Here is a 22,022-nt window from a genome sequence, read left to right as displayed (position 1 = left end):
AGTAGAAGAATTAAAAAGTCTCGCCGTTTTCTCTACCTTCCAAGAAGTTTGATAATATTAACGAACGAACGACCGACCAATCGAACGTGGCAAATTTTCTCTACCATCGTTCGATCGCAATTTATTATCTTCGATTACAATATTTAATGAAAATTATAATTAAAAATTATACATTCGCGGCGGTGTTGTTCTTTGTATATCATTTTATCGAACGACAATAAAGATCGTACTTTTTTACAAAATTTAATTTACCCGTCAACTTTATTTCAATATTTCAATAATTGATACCTTAACGACTGTTCAATTTGACAATGAATTGACATTATTTTTCAACAATTAGTAGATGATCGTCATAGAGATATGTCTATGATTTCGATTTCGTCATAACGACCTGATACAATAAAATATTTTCCCATCGATCGAAACGCATTTACAATCCTAACCATGCTAGCCGTGAAGTATACTAATAATATAATATATAGCGTTAAAAAAAGAAAAAGGTTACAACAAAGGTTATCTCGATTGACTTTATTTATAATCGATAAATAAGAACTATTACGACAACGAGACGACGACTTGGCCCTGTTACAGAGTGCAACTGCAACCTCCACGCGAGAAAGTGCAGATTCAACATGGAACTCTACAAGCTGTCGGGCCGTGTCAGCGGAGGCGTTTGCCTGCAGTGCCGGCATTTTACGGCAGGAAGGCACTGTCATTATTGCCGAGAAGGTTACTACAGGGATCCGGCGAGGCCGATCACGCATCGCAAGGCCTGCAAACGTAAGTACACTCCAGAGACAATGCTTACATGTAAATCAAACGACTGGCAATCCTATCTCTCTGTCCTCCCCCTCCTTCTTTACCCTCCTCCTTTCCCTTTTCTCCCCGTCCGTGTCTCCCTTCCCTTACCTTCCCTTCCCCGAACTCCCCACGGGCTAATCGTGGAAATCGCACGCTTGCGAACATCGAAATTACCTGCGAGCTTAATCACGATCGCCCGCGAATCGTATTAGCATAATCCTTGAGACGCTTAAACCGTTATACGTGCGAGAACAACAACAACGTGTAGAGTTATACGACAATGCGATTTACTCGGGCCGTTCCCTAACATTTTCCTTCTTGTATATTCTATTAACTAAACATTTATCTTCGAGAGAGAAAGAGAAAGAGAGAGAAACAAAAAGAAAAGAAAAGACCTTAGACTGAGAAATGCGACACGAGAATGCTTCTATCGTTAGAAGGATACAAACTTAGATTACATTGGTGGGTATTGTACGATCGCGATTATCTCAATAATAATTAGAATGAACATAAGAATAATACTCGATCGAATTTCAATGGGACAAGAAAGGGAACGATTAGCCGACATGCCGTTTTACGTGTCGATTTAAACATTATCCTAAGAAATAGAATATTATCATCGTGGAATCAAAAACACACACTACGTGTACCTTTTCTCAAAGTACTCGCGACTCCAAACGAAAGATAGTTAAGAGAGAAAGAGAAAGAGAGAGAGAGCCAACAACTATTATCATTCGTCTCAGTCGTTTCTCGGTACTGTTACAAAGTGGTTACCAGCTGAGCAACCCCCTAATCTCGGTGCATTCAATTTATGTACGTTTGTCTAGGCCCACAAACCGCCGCTGGGATAACGATCTCTTGGTTTCTCTTTCTCTTTCTCTCTCTCTCTATTTCTCTCATTCCTATGGGTGTGAGAAAGCACGCCAGCATATTCACGTTCTATCCTTCTTCTTGTTATATACATAGACTCGTACCACGAAGACACCATCGTCGTCGTCGTTGTCGTCGTCTTCTTCGTTGTCCTTCTGTCGTGCCATTGCATGCCACGCCAATGCATACATGCATATATGCATGCACATGTATACATAAGAAGAAGAAGAAGAGAGAGATGCTTTTACTATATATTTCGCGATATACACGGCGCCATTGTAATACGGTAGATTTGTTGTCCATGAAACTCCTTCTCTTCTTTTCTCTTCTCTCTTTCTCTGTTCCTTTCTTTATACGATAAATAAATTAACAGCAGACGACGAATGGTCTCGCTTAAGCCCCTTGATCTACCAATGATCCTTCCTAAAACGAATATCCATCCTCCTTGATCTTCCCTGTTCTATGCTAACCTCTCATAGAATGAGAGATGCACTGCAGAAAAAGAAACTAAATGCACCTGAAGAGAAACTCGACATGCATTTGCCACACACTTTCTTTCCATCGTATTTATTTTCTAATTTGCAAGAATAGAAATAGGAAAGGATTTCGTTCTATTCTATCTTTATCTATGGAGTATTTATTTTGTTTATCTAAAAAAATAAAAAATATAAACGTAACGCATAACACTCGTTGGTAATATATTTAAGCTTGCAATTATGATAGATAAAATAAAAATTAGATCGTTCTCGGAAATTAAATTCATTTCTTTTGACATTTTGTGTTCCTATCTTTAATAATAAATCTCAATAAATAATTAACGTTAGATAAATAATCAGATATATCATTTGAATTCTAAAGGAATCACTTTTCCATGAACAATTCGACTTTATTAACGACAAGTCGATAAAGTTTTATCAATGTGTATCGTAAAACACGTAAGATGAACTCCAGAACAACAGAGTTTCCAGTTTCGATTTTCGACCTCACGAACAATTTTCATTCGACCAAATCGCAAATCCACCGGCTGACCGAAGTAATTAATCGTCCGTATCGGACGAAAGACGGCCGTTGTTTTACGTCGGATTAATTCGCGGTCGATGCTGAGACTCGAATTACCTGGGCGCGTGATTAATTCCCCAGACCCCCGGTCCCCCTCTTCAGCTCTGCCATTCCCGTCCTTCTTTCGATATATCTCCCGACAATGAGCGTTGATCAACGAGCTACGGTAAATACAGGTGATGAATACATCGATCGTTCAATGATGTTTACAATTTATTTCGCGTAATCTGCACTCCTACCTATATCGCATAATACTTTATACTTCTATTATTTTGATCAGTAGTTTCGTTTTTTTCTTTTTTCTTTTTCTAAATTAATGATCGTTATATACGAGCATCAGTTGAGAAAAGTTTTTGAGATCGTGTCGTAGAAAAATAAATGCAAGTTTGATCAACAAATATAAATTGTTTCTATGTTAAACTACAAACTTTTCAACAATGTGTGCAATAGTTAATGAGGGGTGATGCTCTATCTTGAACGAAACATAATATATACTTTAATAATTATAACTTTTACAAAGTATAAAATAAAACCCAAAAGAAATTGTTTCTTCGTTAAATTCAAAACTTTTCCTAACAATTCTCGTATATATATATATATCATATTTTGTTCAATATTAAATAATCAACTGACGGATCGGATCGTCTCTTATTATATTTTCATGATTTATTACTAATAATATTTGATAATATTTTATTATAATTATTATATTTGAAAATGAAAATATATATTACTCGTTGATAATTTATTAAAGATATTACAAAATATCGATCGGATAATAAACATCACGGCGGAATAATAAAATTATTCATTCACCCGATTTTATTTCCATACTATTTCACGTACCAACTACTCGTTTATTATCCATCTATATATATATATATATAAAATATATTTTTGTTTTATTCCTTTTGATCTCAATCTCTCTCTCTCTTTCTCTCTCGAGACTCGAGACTTGCTTTTACGATCGATTCCCGTCGCAAAAAAAAAAAACCAACTGAGAAAGAAAGAAATAAACCACCTCCACCCTCACCCTCCCTTCGCCCTTTTCCTCCTAAAAAAAAAGAAACAAAAAAAATATATATATATAGAATACGAATGAAAGAGAATGAATTCGTTAGACGTTGGGGATAAAATTTTCGGTCGTAAGGTTATTAATTTATATACGAATAGTATAGTTTGCTTTATAAGGGCTAAGGGCTAAGGGCTGGTGGCTAACCCACGCGAGAAGAGAACAGTTCTCTCTGTCCATAGTAAACGCCTTCGAACGTCTAGGACTAATTTATGAAAGTTATGCCGTCCTAAGACGACCTTAAATCTTCTTTTCGTGCCGTGGCTTGGTTCGCGGTGAGTGTCGTGTCTCGTTGTTATCTTAACGACTGCCATGACTGCTAACGAGAATACAGACTGTTCGTTATCTCGACTGCAAGAGCACGCGCAGAGACCCTCTCGGCACGACACTCTCTCTCTCTCTCTCTCTTTTTCTCTCTTATTCTCTGTCTTTTTCTCTCTCTCTTTCTCTCTTCGCGTGTTTTATATGCCGTACAAGAGACATCGAGTTTTCTCTCCTTCTTAAAAGAAAAGGTTGACTATGAATTGCTAGAATAGAATCCTAGAGATATTAACTAACCCTAGGGAAAAAAAAAAAATAAAAAAAAATATTAAACTTTTATACAATTTAGATTAGACTCTCGTACGTTACACGTTCTATGAATTCGCATTTAACGAGAGATGATCATCTTTTATGAAAAATTTGTCTCACCGTTCATCGAGAGATTAATTTTCAATAATTTCACGAGAATACTTTGTATTGGATATAAATAATTGAGATAATTCATCTTTGTCGTTAATTATTCTTGATAGTAACGCGATATATAAAATGTACAAATAAAAGTAAAACAATTAGGAAGTAAACATAATTACCAACGAGAAATGAATAACGATGCGATGCTAAATTAAAGCAAATATCATTTGTAAATGCAGTAAATTATAACATTTTATTGTATAACACGTTTTCGAAATATTCGCAATATCTTCAACGCGTTATAGGAATTCGTGCTGTAGAAATTCGAATTATACGGTAGTTTACTGTATAGTATTCCTCCTCTTCTTCTTCTTCTTCTTTATCTGAGAATATCATACAAAGCAAATAACAGTACGAGGGGTTAATTTTCTATAACGTTTTCTCTTTGTAGTTTGACAAAGTAAGTTTTAGAAAGAAAAAAAAAAAAATAAGAAACAATTGATACGTTCGCGTTCGTAACACAAGAGAGAGACATGCGCGTGTCGTTTTAAGAGACAGTTGGAAAGAGACAGAGACAGAGAAGATACACGCATCACGTCCAACGATATTAGAAATTCCCCTCTTATTTGCGTAGCACGCGTGATCATAGGTACCCATAGAACGATAGGTTACGAACCAACGACCTATCCATTCCCTTCGATAACGTTCGCCCTGTGTTTACTCAAACCACAGTGGCACCCTCGGGCAAGGGTTGCTTCTCAAACAGCAGTATCGGTCAGCAGAGACCTTAGCGGTCTCCCTTCGGAAGCTTTAGGCCCTCGGGCTGTTCTTCCGTTCCGTTCCATTCCGTTCCATTCCGTTCCATTCCGTATCGTTCGGTGCGGTTCCGTTCTGTTCTGTAAAAAGCTTCGATCATCCCACCACGAGAGATTTTACGCGATATTAGATCGTAAGATAACTCGAAATGAAACTACACCATTCGATAATAGCGTACACCAATGAGGAGCCCTTTAAAACATTAAACCTACCAATAAACATCTATTTATACTATTACCGATTAGATTTAGTTAGATTAAATATAATTAATGATATATACGATAAAAATGAAATCAATAGAAATGTGAATAATATCTCGGGTCGTTAGAATTTTAATTGATCATTTCAATTAAATGATAAATTTTGATTGTAAATTTACTTGGGATACTATATATAAATATGATTAATTACTATGATTAAGTAGTAAACCTGCCAATGATTCATGTACGCTTATTTATAACTTAACCCGATCAAACGACTGGTCTTTCACGCGAGTTATAATTTTTTTTAATTTTTTTTTGTTTTTTTTCTTAGCAATAATATCGAATGAAGAATTTTAATTAAAAATAAGATGCCAGGTAATTTGATCGTAGATTTGATTGTGATAAGTTTAATTATAAATATCGTTAGTTGCTGGTTCGATACTCGATGTCGATTTCCAAATGACATTTCTCTTATTCTTTATTGAATCATCTTCGTAGAAGAAGAAGAAGAACAACAACAACGACAACAACAAGAAGAATAAGAATAAAGATATCGCGGAGTCTTGCCGTGCTATTATTTCGCATTAATTAAACGTCGTAGAGAAATTGAATTTTCCGAAGTATCGATAAGCAACGTCGCTTCTTCGTTACATTTAAGGTAAATTTAATGCGTCTAGAAACTCTTCTCACGAGTAGAAATCCAATCGCGTGCTCTTTCTTATTCTTACAATCGATAAATTTTCACCTCGCACTGAGAAAATAGAAATAGAAATAGAAATAGAAACAGAAATGGAAACAGAGAATCGAAGAGGTCGAATTTCTCGTAAGAACCCGTCGTTCCTACTCGTTCTTAGCACCATAAAATTCCTGTAGTACACTCCTAGAAAGGTGCTTGAACCCGATTGCAGAGAGTGCAAAGCTTTTCTTCTTCTTGCACACTCGGCACGCGTTAGCATATTCATTACTCGCCACTTAGCAAAGACTTAAGCCTTTAAAGCTTTAAATGGGATCAGTATTTTTTTAAACTTTCTTTCTTTTTTTTCTCAACTATCCGTACACGGAAATAACTATCTTTCTATTTATAATTACGCGTATTTAAATATCTTAAAACTTACGACGAAACTTCTCATTGAATTTCGTCAACGAAATCTATGAAAATGATTGATTATTCGTCGAATTAATTATTATACAATCTATTGGAATTATACTCTCGTTTTTTCTTTAAGAATTATCGATATATAAAATCTCGTTGAATGTTTTTTTTTATCAAAGAGAAACCTAGTGAAAAAGCCACAATATTTAGTTACACAGAATACCATAGAAAAAAATAAAATAAAACGAGAGAAATAAAGAATCCTTACCGCTGGCCTATCTTCTTTGAAATTATTCGCTCGTTCTTTCGCTGTTCGGTACATATGTGCACATATGCATACACATAAACATAGAAATATACACGGATACATGCACATATAACAAGCCTCCGGGGTGGCTTGTTATCTGCATTTACCCTTCCTCCTTAAGTCCCCTCCCCTTTTTCTTTTTTTTTTTTTTTATTCAACTCGTATCCTCCGCCCTTCCTGCATTTCCTTGCAATTCAAAGCTTACATGTAGAAATGACTTTTGGTATGTGTAACAGATCCACACGGGGAACTTTAAACCCAGATTAAATTCCATTTTCATTAACTCCCTCCCGTTATTTCCGTTCGTAAACCATTTTATATTCAAGAAGAAACGTTCACAAATAAATTCGAAACAAAACTTAACTACTATGTGTTTCTCTACTCTCTCTCGGGTAATACAAATTTCATTTCTTTTTTAACGGAATTCGAATTATCTGCTACGAGAGTGCGATACGAAATCAATAATTTCATCGCTGGGGTTCGATTATCGATTAAATTCGAAGGCACGAACGATGATCGATTCGATTTATTCACGTAGAGAGAAATAAATATAAAAACGATAGTTTTCATCGAACACAAGGTTAGATTGCATTAAAGATAATTCTGATAAAACGGTGCGTTGTTTGTTAGAGATAATAAAACTAAAAAAAGATAATTGTTTTAGATCTTTTCTACGAATCGCGTTCACGAGCTCGTTAAAATATCTTCGAATTTCTCAAGAAGACACGATAATTGGTATTAAATAATAATCGTTACGGGGGTTGGGGAGGGAGGGTATTTTTTTTTTTTGAAACGTCAAGAAAGTCATCGTTTTGCAAGAAACAGAATGGCTGAAGGATTTCGTTAATCAGATTAAATCAGATGAATGCAATTATCCTGACGAGTTTTGAATCTTTCGACTTATCCACATACCGAGAAAGATGACGGAGTCGTTTTCTAATTTGAAAGAGAAGCTTATGCTTGAGAATTTTCCCGATATTTTTTCTAAAGAACCTAAGCTATTCTATAGAATTCACACACAAATTCGTATTATCTCGGTAAGCTGTACAAACGTTCTGTTCACGACAGACGGACACCTGAAATAACACGACTCAATGGAATTGCAAAAATTTCTAACAACTGAAAATCCTACCTATTGCAAAAGATACGATAGTTGCCTTGAAAAATTGTTTATTTGGTTGACAATCAATTATCAATGATTGATTAAAAATATAAACATTCGACGCAAAGAAAAATACTTTAATATTTTTTGTTTGTGTTATTTTTGAATTTAATTAAAAACGAGTTCGACCGAGCAAAATGTTGTTTTATGTTAAGCTCAAGACTTTTCAGCCCACCCGCTTAGAACATTATTAATACAATAGTTAAAAATAGAGACACGAGACTCGCGAGGAATTCCCGTGGCGAGAAGTCCGATCGCCGATCCTGTGAATTATGAATCACGCGTCCTTCGATCATTATTTCTAATCGCATGATTCTCAACGCGTGCTATTCATTAAAAAAACATTATGAGGAATAAAAAAAGAGAATAAGAAAAAAAGAAAACTCAACTTTCAATTCCAACGAAGTATCCTTCCAGACTCTTAATCGAGTTTTAACGTTTTTTTATTTCTATTTGTATGTGTGGTCAGAAAAATGACAAAAAAAAGAAAGGAAAAAGGTATCGTTTGTTCAAGAAATATAGTGAAAATTATCAATAAAAAAAATCTCGTTAAAATTTTCATTAGTTAAGCGCGTAGACGAACGACCAATGTGTGTTGTCCGAACAGCATTCGTTTTATAAGTTTATTTTGCACGCAATTTCCTCGTTTCCTTCGACACACCTGTTGATTCCATAAGTACATGTCGCGTCTGAATTTTTATTCCGCCATTAGAACCTTTGTAGTCCATAGATAAAAACGATAACGTGAGGAAAATTCAAGTGGTATCGTTTGAAACGTCAAAGCGAATGACGCGCATGCATAATTTAAAAGTTAATTTGCACAATTTAACAGACGAGTTAACGTTCGATTTGTTACGATATTTGACCTTACTGACGGAAGAAAAAAAAAAAAAGAATAAAGAAGAGAAAAAAAGAAAGAAATAAGAACAATTTATTTCGATGCGTTTCTCAAGGATAATTTACGATACCATTGATAATAAGACATTTATGAAATGCATGAAATATGCAACTAATGCCTCGGTAATACTTCTTACACGTTACATAATTTACTTTACAATAAAATCGCGAAGTACGATTTCCAGGTCTGACCACTTGTTAGTTCCTGTTTATGCAGACCCACATATACCAACGATAAAAATTATAATTGATCGTGTTTAATGAATCTTCCTTCCACTCTGTCATTGGTTTAACGAAGATGTATTAACTGCGATACGAGTATATCTCGAACGAGAAGAAGAATGGGCTTGATAAAACGTATCTTTACAAAGTTCAAACATTCCTGTACGCTACACGTTTTTCTGTATTTTTAAGATATCATTTTTACATGTTTGTACGGAATCTACAACATGCAGGAAGTCAAAATAAAATCGTTATTATCCTCGTTATGATAAACAAACGTTTAAACCGTTTTATCAAGTTAACAAATTTTAATCAAATATATTATATTAACGATACCTAAAATTGGTCAGCTCCGATGCTAAAATAAATTTCTTAAATGTCTTAAATTAAAATTCAAATTCGTATATGTGTGCAACGTGTAAGAAACAAGAAAATAAATTATTATTATCATTGTTGAAACGTTAGAATCACATATAGTAAAAACATTTTTTCTATAAATATATCCATCGAAACATACGTTGATCAGAATCGACGTTAAAACGTTGCTTATTACATTCTCCAAAACTCTAAAATTAATTCAAACAAATAAAAAAATAATAAATAATGATAAAATATAATATAATTTTGATATAACTTACTTTATTATAAGAGTGCGGATAATCTTCTTCCAAGTGTAGCTCGTGTTACACTGACGAGAGAAGATAAATATTCTAGTGTCGGCTAGACGATGTTTTGTTTACGTTCTCGCGTTTATGGTATAATACGAATTACCCTTAAAAAACATTACCCATAAACATTGGATAGTTCGTTCATAAATAACAACACCGAACGCGCTTCTCATATTTAAACAAAAAAAACGTCAAGAAACACATACTTTATTTGATTTGAAATAAAATGAGAAATGTTACTTGAAAGACAAAAATGATCGATTACATACGAAAGTACTCCAACGCACAATAAGAGCAATATAAATGCAAATAAATAAAGAAATAAATAAATAAATAAATAAAGTAAAGAACGTTAGCTCGCACACCTGGCAACAAGACATTCGCCCGGATGTTACTTACCTTCGCGGCGTGTAACATCGGCAAAAGGAAGAGGAGAAGATCTCACAGAGATGGAGAGAAATTCAAAGAGAAAGAGAGAGAGAGAGAGAGAGAGAGAGAGAGAGAGAGAGAGAGAAAGCCGGTGTGATAGAGAGAGTAGGTTGGAGAAGAGGAGAGAAGGAAAGAGTATAGATAGGAGAATGTAGGTGGTTTCATGAAGAGAGAGAGAGAGAAAGAGATAGAAAAAGAAGAAAAAGATAGAAGAAGTACTCGCAAAGAGTAAGAAGCGCATTATGCGCAGCCGAGGTGCAGGTTGCAGGCTTACTTTTGTTTGAACACGCAGGTCCCTCCTCTTTCTTCTTTTCCATCCTCTTCCATCTCTTGCTTTCTCTTCTCCCTTCCTCTCTCTCTCTCTCTTTCACTCTGTATTCTATAGTTATCCTTTTCTCGTTTTCTACCTTGCTGCCGCATGCTTATGCGTATCTCACCAGCTTAGCCCGCGAGTTGAGGAGGCACTGTTTTACGTGTGCGCTGTGTACCCTAAGGGGGCACGTGGAATTTATGCGTGTGCGTGTATACCCCGTGTACGTGCTGAAATTTATACAGGCGTTCCAGCACGGGAGATGCTCTCGTAACAGAAACACAAAGAGAAAGAGAGAGAAAGAGAGAAAAGTGAGAGAATAGCGTCGCTTTGAAAGCAGAGAAAGAGAGAAAGAATGGGATGCTGCTCGATCCTCCCCCTCCGTCACCCCGATCGAGTTTTTTTTTTTCTTTTTTCAAGCTTCCTTCCTCGCCTCGAGATCGAAGAGAAGGTGCTGGAGAACAGAGAAATCGAATCTCTCTCTGGTGTAGTACGGAGACCATGGAACGAGTAACGGTTAAGTCGAAACTCGTGAATCGAAAATCACAGGACAGAATTTTCAAGCTGTCGACAATGGGCCACGTAAATACCTACTTACTTACTTACTTCTATTTCTCAAGATCGTGTATTTCTCTCGATTCATCGAATGTAGGTCGCCGTAGTCGCGCGCCTTCGATTTATGTCTCTTTTTAATAAAAAAAAATATAAAATTTACATCTTAGGAAATGGAAGAGATCCGTTCCGGTATATGATTTCAAATGAAGGCTTGGAAATAAATCAAAGTAAGAAATAATAACAGTAACTTAAACATAGCTTAAACCGTGTAAATATAGATTAATCATTTAAATTAGAAACAAAAAAAAAATATATATATATATTAATACGATAAATAAAAAAGAAATAAAATAAAATGTGAAAAGAAGAGAAAAAATAAATAATAAAAGGGAAATCTCCCTCTCTTCTAACTTGAGTATTCTCTTGGGTGCGCCTTTATCGAGTGAAACAGAAAGAGAGAGAGAGAGAGAGAGAAATAAAGCGAGAGAGAAGATGCATTTACTCGGGTGCGTGCAACTCCGTAGACTCGATGCACTTACGCGATGCAGGTACACGTAATTGCGCGCATAATTTAAGGGCGCGCCGCGGCACGGATATATGACTCTCGAAACGCTTTGCTCGCGCTTACGTAGCCCCGAGTACAAGAACTCACATCATGGAATAAGAGGAAGAAAAAGAAGAAGAAGGAGGAAGAGAAGGAGGAGGAGAAAGAGGAAGAGTAGGGAGTTGAAAAGAGAAGGAGATAGGTCGAGGAGAAACCGGCACTTTAAGAAAACCGATCCTTCCATTCATCAAGCGACGATTAAATTGATAGCTCGGCACCACGCGAGCACACACCATGCGAGTAAAGCCAAGTCAACCAACCAACCAACCAACCAAGTTTAAAGTAAAACCGAGCTAAGAAATTCAAGTTCGTTTGCCTCCGATTTACTAAATTTTTCTTTCCAAGATACCTCCCTCATCCCACCCTACCTTCTTTTACCGTTTCTTCTTCTTTAGAATAAGCTGCTTATTGTTCGAAGTTACGAATAGAGAAACTCTATTATGGTCATTTCTTACAATTTTCTTAAAAATCTACGATCAAAAGTATGTAGTAGTATAATCTTCTCTAGTATAATACCGGATCGTTTAAAATTTCATTGGTTTCTGTTTTAATGTGTTTAAGAGATACGTGTATCCCAATTTAAAATTCTTATTTTAGTATTGTCTAATAAGACTGGCAAAAAAAAAGAAATACAATAAAAGTTTGACATCGTTGTTAATGCGGCGATTTCTAAGCGACCGTATTTCGTCGAGTTAATGAACCAAACGAGGATGCTATAGTGGTTAAAAGAAAGAAAGGAAGAAAGAGAGAGAGAGAGAGAGAGAGAGATAAAGAAAGAAAGAAAGAAAGAAAGAAAGAGAGAAGCAAAGTAATCCTTTTCTCTCGCACGCCGGACACGAGGCGTTGCCTTAATTTAGAAACAATTAAGGCAACGATACTGCATGCAAATATACCCACTCCTATACGTTGGGTTAACCTCTTAATAGCTCGCGCTACTCTCAATTTACGAACGATTTAAACTTTCAGTACACACGAACGAGCTCCCGTGAAGATGTAAGCGCGTTGCTCCGAGATGCTGTGTACTCTGTTGTCCTCTCCTTCTGCTCTGCTCTGCTATACTGTGCTATACTTTGCTGTACTACTCTGCTAGACTACTACTCTGCAACATCCCACTTTAATGAGTATATACATTTTACGTTGGAAGTTAAATAATCGCGTCGCCTAGGACCTCCGGCGTTTTCGATCTTCCCTTCTACCACCCTCCCTCCCTCCCTCCCTCCCATCTTACTTACTTCTTCTTCTTCATCTTCTTCTTCTTCTTCTTCTTCTTGTACTCCTTCTACTCCTTTTCCTTTTCCTTTTTCTTCTTCTTCTGGTTCCCGTTGTCGTCGTAGGTCTTCTCTCAAGACTCTTTAATTTGCAAACTAGACTGAACACGTCGTCGTCGTCGTCGTCGTTCGGTGAAGTCGCTAGATCTTCTTTAGTCCCTCTCTCAAATATTTATTTCCCACCGTGAAACGATGAAGATTGCCGCAGGAGAGTTTAAAACGAAATCTACCACCGGTTTCCCTCGGTTAAAACGTTAACGTTTCTTTTTCTTTTTCTTTTTCTTTTTCTTTTTTCTTGAGGGAAAAAGAAAGAAACAGGAAAAATAGGAAAGAAGGAAAAGAGAAAGCGAGAAAAATAAAATCAAATAAAATCTTTTCCGTGGTTTTATGAATGCACAAGGAAGAACGTGTTGACTGACTGAAAAAGAGAGAGAGAGAGAGAAAAAAAATTAGAAACGTTTCCTACCACGGTGAAATGAACTTTGAACTATATTCAAGCTCGCTGACAGACGTTGTATACCTTACCGCTTGTTTATTTTTTTAATCGTCCATCAACTTCGACCAAATTTTTCGTCACAAAACGCGACACGCATCGCGCAAGAACGACGATGAGAAATCTCCGACCCGAAGCGAAAGTAAAAAGAAACAAAAAAAAAGAAAAGAAGAAGAATGAGGCCCTGTTAAAAAGGATGGGGGGAGGGGAGAGGGACGGGGCCCGAAAGCCACTTAGGATCAATTAGCGTACGACGCTGCACGAGAGGGGTTGTAGGGAAAAAGGATGGAATCTGAGAAAAAGTTAAGGGAGAAAAAGAGAAAGAGCAGGAGGAAGAAGAGGGGTGGAGGGGGCGGAGTCGTACAAGGCTACGGGGGCTGGTGGGGCCCGTGAATGAAGACGTCATCGCTCGTAGTTTTGATTGGACGAGCTAAGAGCGCCTGGAATACGAGACGTTGACGAGTGAAAAGGGACCTGGACGAGTCGACGAGAGCTACACCGTTGGGTCCATCAAAGAAAAAGAAAGAAAAAGAAAGAGAGAGAGAAAGAGAGAGAGAAGAGAAAAGCCGTAATAAATACATGGGAGGTATAATGGGACGAAACTTGATAGCCGGTTCTCCGTGTCTCTATGGTGTCGCGTGGCGTGTCAATGTAATAATATAACCCACGAATGGAAAGTCGAAAATGCGACGACGATCACATCGAAAGTTTCTTGCTTTTGAAAACTAATCTCTCTTGTTGTTTTCTTTTTTTTTTTCTTTTTTTTTTTCTTTTTCTTTTTTTTTTCAGTTTCCCTTTAAAATAGGTGGAGCGTGTATCCTATGGTTAACGTCACTCGTTGATCTTTCTCCCCATAGGTTTTAAATTTCTTTCCATGTCTCATTATCTTATCTTAATATTCTATCTGAAATTCAAAATACGTAATTATATATATATATATACGTATGTTAATTATTAATGTACGTATATTAGAAATAATGTCTATACGGAGATATGTTGCAAGAACGTAGAACGTTATAATGTCATCTTTTATAAAAAATTCCTCTCGTATCGAATGAATTATTGCGAAAAGATCGAATTAATAGAACCTTCTCCCTTTTTTTTCTTTTTTTTTTTTTATAAAAGTATCCGAAGGAAGGAAGGTAGGTAGGTAGGTACAAGTATTTCACGTGAGTACAGTTACAAGATGCAAATTTACAGGGTTGGTTCTCGATGAAAAGAGAACGAAAGAGAGAAATAAAGAAAGAAAGAAAGAAAGAAAGAAAGAAAGAGTAGGGACTCTTCGTTTACGCGCGTTTGAAGCCCACTCCTCTCCTCTCGCAGGGCCATTGAAGGGCGTCTCTTCAAACGACGCTGGCTGAAGCTTCGTACCCAAGGTGAACGGCACCGTCTCGAGAGTCGATGACACAATATCGGCGGACTAGAAGAGGACATTTTCTTTCTCTCTCTCTCTTTCTTTTTTTTTTTCATTCATTTTCCAAAGGGCCGATCGATCGATCGATCGATTGAATCGTGCCGAAAGCAAGCCTACCGTGAATTACTTCGAATAGTAGTACACTATCAAAGAAATAAAGATCGGTGATGTTCATTCTATATCGCCATGGGGTTTATGGAAAATATTGATATTAATTTACAACATACGAAGAATATATATATATAAGGTTTATGAATACAAAGAAAAATATATAAAGGCCAATAGAGATAGATAGTAGCGTATATCGGAAAGAAAAAAAAAAGAAGAAAAAAATGTATTCCTATGGGTATTCTCGGAGAGATACGAGAGAGACCCGATGAGACTATTTTCCTTTCAAACTCGATGATAGAGTGGCGAACGTAGAGAGAAGGATCTCTCATGAATATTTATGCACGTTCACCGCCACAAGCCGCGCCAACCAACACCGCCAAGCCCTGGCCATCGCGATCGCTTTGATTAACTTCGATCCGATGCGTCGAAAGAAAATCCTACGTCTGATCGTAGACGCCTATATATACATATACATATATATATACATATATATATTAATACATAGTGATACTTTTATACGTGTATGCATGTTCTTATATAAAGACGTACCACCGACGCTTTTCCTGCCACACTCTCGAGCCGCAACGAATCGTCCGACAAGTCTAACAGTAAAAAAGTCACTTTCATGAATATGTTCCTTCAAGGATGACTTATACTCGCGAATATGAGTATGCCTAAGCGTCTAAAACAGTCCTCGTCTGTTCTATCCTCGCTAAAGAGCATATACAATCGATAATGTATCTCTGGATAAAATCGATCTTGTCTAACATGAGAGAAAGAGAGAGAGAGAGAGAGAGAGATCACCGTTTGACGTTAGAAGAAAACTTCTCGTGTCCTCGTATTTTCAATTATTTCGTTTCAATACCGAGCATTGTTTTTTAGTATAGAATAGTAATAAATAATTTAAAGGTATTAAGCGTAAGTAAATATCTTCTAAAATATATGTTTTAATTATTTGACATTATATTTTGATATATCGCGATATATATTTGAACGAATTTAAAGTAAAAAGAACGAATATCTTTGGTGATACCAGGATTTGTATGAAATTTTGTTTCTTTATGACGTTAATGCACCCAGATATGAATATCGAGATACGCGAAAAGTACACACGTGCATATATGAATAATATACGTTGGCCCGTATTTTCACGTATCCTCGCAATACCGTATCTTTCTTTTCGTAGGAAGAGACCACCGTGAAAATAGTCGACGGTAAATTTAGATTTATAGAGGGATATCCGGGCGGGTGTTGGGTTTCAATTAAATATGATCGATGAAGAGACCCTTCTGGTGGACCGATGAAACTCCCTCTATTCGATTCCCCAGGGATCCGGGACAGAACATTAGCCAGCGAATTGTGATCCCGGGATAAAGAAAAGAATAAGACCGAATAATCATGAACGATAAATATTTTCAAGAGCGAGTATTATTACTTTCGAGTATATTAGTTATTTGTTTTCGTTCCTATAATACTTTGCATTCCTTTGCCATGGTTTTTCACGCAACTCGTATAATACGTTCTTTCATTTCCCACGTTTAAAAATCCTCTCCTCTCTACATAGATTCCACAAAATATTATTTAAGCTGGCTTCTATACGTACAACCCATGAAAAACTCTTACCCAGGAGTACCATTGTGTTTTGATTCGTTGTAGCATGATTTAATGCACCACTTTCGCAACACCTGTTCTTCGATATATACAAGTACAAGGGGGTACGCGTACGAACTGCATTCCTTTATCTTTTTTTTCAAAAATCATATAAGCATCATAAATCTATCTATCCTCCATATGTGCGTTTATTTAAACCGTTGAAAAACTAATAGATGTGCGAAGATACAAGCTTTATCCCGATAATGTCAAAATTAGTATCCGTACTTACTTTAATCGATTTCTTCTTCTTTCATTTTTTCGAGACGATTCTAAAGTACATCGATAACGAAAGGATTACAATTTTCCGCACCTTGAAAGTGTACGGAATTTAGAGACGCGTATTTTCTCTGGTCTCTTTACGTCAGAGATATTTCCGGATAAATTTTGCTCACTCTCTACCCTTTAATTCCCCTCCCCTCACTTCACCCCACCCCAGTTTACCGAAGAAGATCGAAACTTCGCTACAATCTGGAGTGTATTTTCGAGTCGATCTCGTCCGCAGGCCTTACATTATCCAATATATTTCATTCCGAAATATTTACGAGCATTCTCTCTCTCTCTCTCTGTCTCTTTCTCTCTCTTTCCCACTCTCGTGTAAAGTCTATCGAGTTTAGGATAGAAAGCCAGGATGATATCCAGATGGCTCAGCTCGTAACACGAGAAAACGGAGACACGAGTATGCTGTTGTATTTTCTATTTAACGTGTAAACTGGCCCTATATAAAATGAAAACCAACAACCAGTGAATAACGTTTCCGCATTGTACCACTTTCACTTTATTTTCTTTTTCCTCCCCCTGCCTCGTTAACCTTCGCGCAAATCGATCGATTTGTAAAGAAATCTTCGAAAATATTTTTACGTCTAGCCGTAAACGAATTGATAATTGGTCGTACAATTCGAATTGGAGAAAGAAATCTAGGCCAAGGAAAGAATGAATCGCGTTAAACGAGCTTCGATTTGACAACGAAACATGGAGAAGAATTTTTGGAAACGAGAGAACAACAACGAAAATAAACAAGAAGGAATAGGTTGGATCTAGTTTTGCGAACAAATTTTTTCCTGCATTGGGAAAATAGTAAAAAAATTAACCGAGTTTTGGAACGCATTTTAATAAAACAGAGACGATTATTTAATAAAATAAGGGAGAAAGATGATAGAAGAAAAAAAAAAAGAAATTTCACCTGGAAAGATCCTTCGAGATCCTTCTTCCCTTTTGATCCCCCACCCGCTGTGAGAACGCTCGTAAAGTAACGATCGTACGAGCAAATTCCCTCGTAAATGTGGACAAATGAAAGGCTAATGTGATATATCAATCGTCACCGATAGATAAATTCGATTATTAACATCGCCGAGGGAGATATTAAACAGCGCGCGTTTGGATTTTCAGATAGTTAAATCGCATTAACGCCTGTGCGTGTTAATTTATTTCATTTTTCTTCTTTTTTCAATTTATTACGAGCTAAATAAATATCTGAATATTTTTTAAAAGAAAAAGGATGAGAGAGAGAGAGAGATTTTGTTTTTTGTTCGTTATATAAAAGAATAAGCAAATTAACGCGAAATATTTATATAATCATCGATGAAAATATCGATGCGAACCAAAAAATTATTCGCATAAATTGGCATACAAATATTACCGACCAAAGATTTAAAACATATAGAAAAATATGAGAAAAAAAAAAATTAAACCAATATAAATGCTATACAAATGTATTAATTGTAAACGTAATCAAAATTTGGATCTGTAATAATGTACTATATATATATATACATATATATATACGCGAATAGTATAAATACGTAAATCGAAATAAAGGGATAAAAATAAATTCATGAGAACGCAGAGACATCGTTGAACTCTGACCCAACGTTTAAAACGTTCTGCTCGTTATCTCGAGAATAGAGACACGCGTTTAACGTACGAGGCTCATTAAGTTTACGCGCGATAATTTGCGTATCGTATAGTGAAGACTATACCGAAGGATATTTATATCGTTGCCCTTACGTGGACAACACTCGACGATCGATCGATCATCGAGTTAATGAGGACCAAAGGAAGGTGGTACGCTAAGTACTCTATGTTAAATGAGAAATGAGGTAATTAGCATTCCAGTGGGAGGAGTTTGCACGCTTTCACGCTCGCGTTCCTTGTCCCGTCAAATTAAAACGTTTAATAAACGTTCGAGATCATTGCTAAAACATCCAACCGACATTCCAATCATTCGTTAGCCGACATTGGAATTCGATTGGATATCCACATTTTGCACCGATCTTCTTATTCTTCTTCTTCTTCTTCGATTAATTTTATCGTTGAAAAATCATCAGAATTAAAAACTACTTTTTAACTCTATCGCACAGTTGATATTTTATTGATGAAGAAGACATCGAAAAGATGTAGGAAGATAAGTATACTTACGTATACCTGTGCTTCGTCGATAATAACAACGAAAAGAAAGTTTCGAGTATGGAAAAAGAAAAAAAAAATAAAGATAAAATATAAGTTCGATATGTTATGGTATAAAGTGTATTGAAAAAAAAAAAAGAAAGAAAGAAAAAAAAAATCCTCCTAAATGAAACGAGTCTCTGACACGCTCGGAAGTTGTCTTACTTCGTATAAAAACGTAGCAAAAAAGTCTTTTATTCGAGAGATACACTTCGCGCAAAACTTCCTTTTTCTTCTTAACTCGTGAAAGACACTTTCTTCGCTTCTTTTGGCTTGTACGCAACTCGAAGTAACATTTTAAAGTCGTTATATATCTTCGATCGAATGGAGAATACGTGTTTCCTCGCCGCCTCCACGCGCGACTTGAACGATTTGCGAACGGTGATAGCTAATGAAGGTAAATAGAAAGAGAAAGAGAGAGAGAGAAGAAAAAAAAAGTAAAAAAAAAGAGAGAAAAAGAGAGAGTGGTGGTAATGTTGTGTCGTCTACGGTCGCGAGTCAATTTCCAAGCACGATGTTCGAGAGCTCGTAAAAAGAATTTTAAAAGGCCGCCTCGCCGTCTCCTAATTTGGATCACGGCTATCGCAACGGCCCGATTATAGGACGACCATGATTAGCTCGGTTAAAGATAAAATCCTTGATTCCCTTGATAATTTCATAACTTGTTAGTTTCTTTTTTTTTTTTTTTATTTTCTTCCTTCTTCTTCTTTTTATTTCATATTTCTTTTTTTTCTTTACTTTTTATTTTTTTACGATTATTTTCACTCCCTCTAAAGAATTTCTTGGAAATATGAACGAGCTGTGAAAGAAGAACGAAAGAGGGTATCACACCTCTTTTCGCGGGAAAATGATGATGTTATTGAAGAGAGATAAATTGCGATACAACGAACGTTTTAGTTGTTTATCGGTGTATTATTATTAATCGTTAATAATAGTTCGAAGGGACGACGGAAAAGGTTCTCATTTTTATCTCCCATAGGACATCGGGATAAGATATACGATCGAAGGGTTCTGACATTCCTGAGAAAATGGCAAATGGGATTGCCAGAAATTCCAGATATCATCTCTCTCTCTCTCTCTCTCTCTTTCTCTCATTCACTGTTTCTCTACTTCGGATCCACTCAACGATTTAGTTAATTTCACTTACTCGTTTATCATCTTATCTTCCCCTTTTTCCTTTATTTCTCTTTCGATTTCGATTAACTGTACTGCAGATATTTTTATCGGATGACGAGAGAAACGAAGTATTCGATTTGCTTCGACAAATACACGATTGCTTTTGAAGTCAAACAAAATTTTCTACTTTCTAATTGATCGTGTGTAATCCATCCTGAATTTCGATAAGAGAAGCGCGCGAATCGAACAAACGACCAATTAAATACGAACTTTTCCTATAGGTTTGGATTATTTATTAGAGTTTGTCGTGTATACGAGTGTAAATTAATAATTAAATAACAGGAACAAATTTGATAACTCTCTCTCTCTCTCTCTCTCTATAAATATATATACATAGTAATGACGTAATGAAACGCTTGTTAACAGTAGCAAACTAATTAAACATCAATGCTAGCTAAAGTTGATCGTTTAATTTTCTCCGTTGAAATCAATTGTAATTTCAATTAAAATGAATAGAATTTTAGAAGATACGTTTGATTCCTATTCGTTAAATATCTAAAACTGTGCAAAAACCTTTCACACGCTAAACTTGTCCGCGGAACGTGCAAAGGAAATTTCAAACATGAACTCTCTTCGAAAGCACATAACTCATAACATAAACGAAGAAGAAGAAGAAGAAGATGAAGAAACTGATAAAAAATTATTTTAAAAAAGGAAGGGAAAAAAATCGAAGCTTCGGAGAGGAGTCTTTTCGAAATCCATGTTTTGCCGACAGGATTAAAATCCTCTCACTCTCTCTCTCTCTCTCTCTCTCTCTCTCTCATTCACTTGGCGTTTTCCCTAGGGAGAAATAATCTATAAAGAGATTACACGTAAGATCGCGGTATGAACGATAAATCACGATAAAGCTCCGTGTAACGATCCCTCATTGCCAGACATTATATCCGCGGCATGGAACTACCTGGCAACTTCGTAGATAACGATTCGAAATGTTAAAAGGAAAGGAGAGAAACATTCGCAGCACCAATTACAGCAACGTATCGCGCTACGGGATACCTCACGTCCTTTTCCTCATCTTCTTCCTTTTATCCTTTTCCGAGTACGTACTTCTCTATTTATTTTCTCTCTTTCTCTTTCCCTTGCACACACATATACTCTCTCTCTTTCTCTCTCTCGCTCGCAATATTGCACACGATTTTCCCCAAGAGTCCAAAAGAAAAAATATCCAGCTCGCGTAGTAGGAACTTTGCGTCTCTGTTCTTTTTACCCCTTCACCATTTTATATGCACGTATATTCCAAACGTCTGCGCTTCGATTTACCTTAGCAAAATCCAATTTCTGATTTTACTTGCTCTTCTCGCGAAACTCTCTCTCTCTCTCTCTCTCTCTCTTTCTCTCTCTTTCGAAGAATCGAATCACAAGCAATCGTCTTGTCAAAGTCAAGCGACGAGAATTCCGCCGAGAAAATTCGATTTTCAACCGAGAACATCAATGGAATAATTTTCCCATTTCAACTTTCGTGTCTTGTCATACGAAACTATCTTCTCAGGATTTTTTTTGTTTTCTTAAGTTATACTTCTTTAGGCGCGTTATTGGGGTTATATTTGTTTCGATACGCCAAAGAACGTGCGTACATGAGTACACACACTAGTTTTGTTTTTTTTTGAAGTTATACTTCTTTTGGCGCGTTGGGGAAAATGTAATGGGGAGTGATTTTGTTCCGAGCGTCTGGAAAAACGACACCATGAAGTTTGTCAGTATTTACGACGCGCGGCAAAACGATTT

The 22,022-nt window shown here is 36.3% G+C and overlaps 1 protein-coding gene across 1 annotated transcript in view; it reads left to right on the top strand.

Moving 5' to 3' along the window:
• The window catches only part of LOC122525179 (netrin-1-like), a 130,656-nt gene that overhangs the window by 60,434 nt on the left and 48,200 nt on the right, over window positions 1-22,022 (top strand). The window contains exon 2 of the mRNA XM_043647854.1: window positions 592-780. Within this exon, the coding sequence (XP_043503789.1) occupies window positions 592-780 (189 nt within the window). The remainder of the gene's footprint in view (window positions 1-591; window positions 781-22,022) is intronic.

This window comes from Polistes fuscatus, unplaced genomic scaffold (genome assembly GCF_010416935.1).
Source record: "Polistes fuscatus isolate 324 unplaced genomic scaffold, CU_Pfus_HIC Scaffold8, whole genome shotgun sequence".
NCBI classification, from domain to species: Eukaryota; Metazoa; Arthropoda; class Insecta; order Hymenoptera; family Vespidae; genus Polistes; species Polistes fuscatus.
Note: the sequence above shows the minus strand (reverse complement) of the source record. Positions and strands in the feature narration are given on the sequence as shown.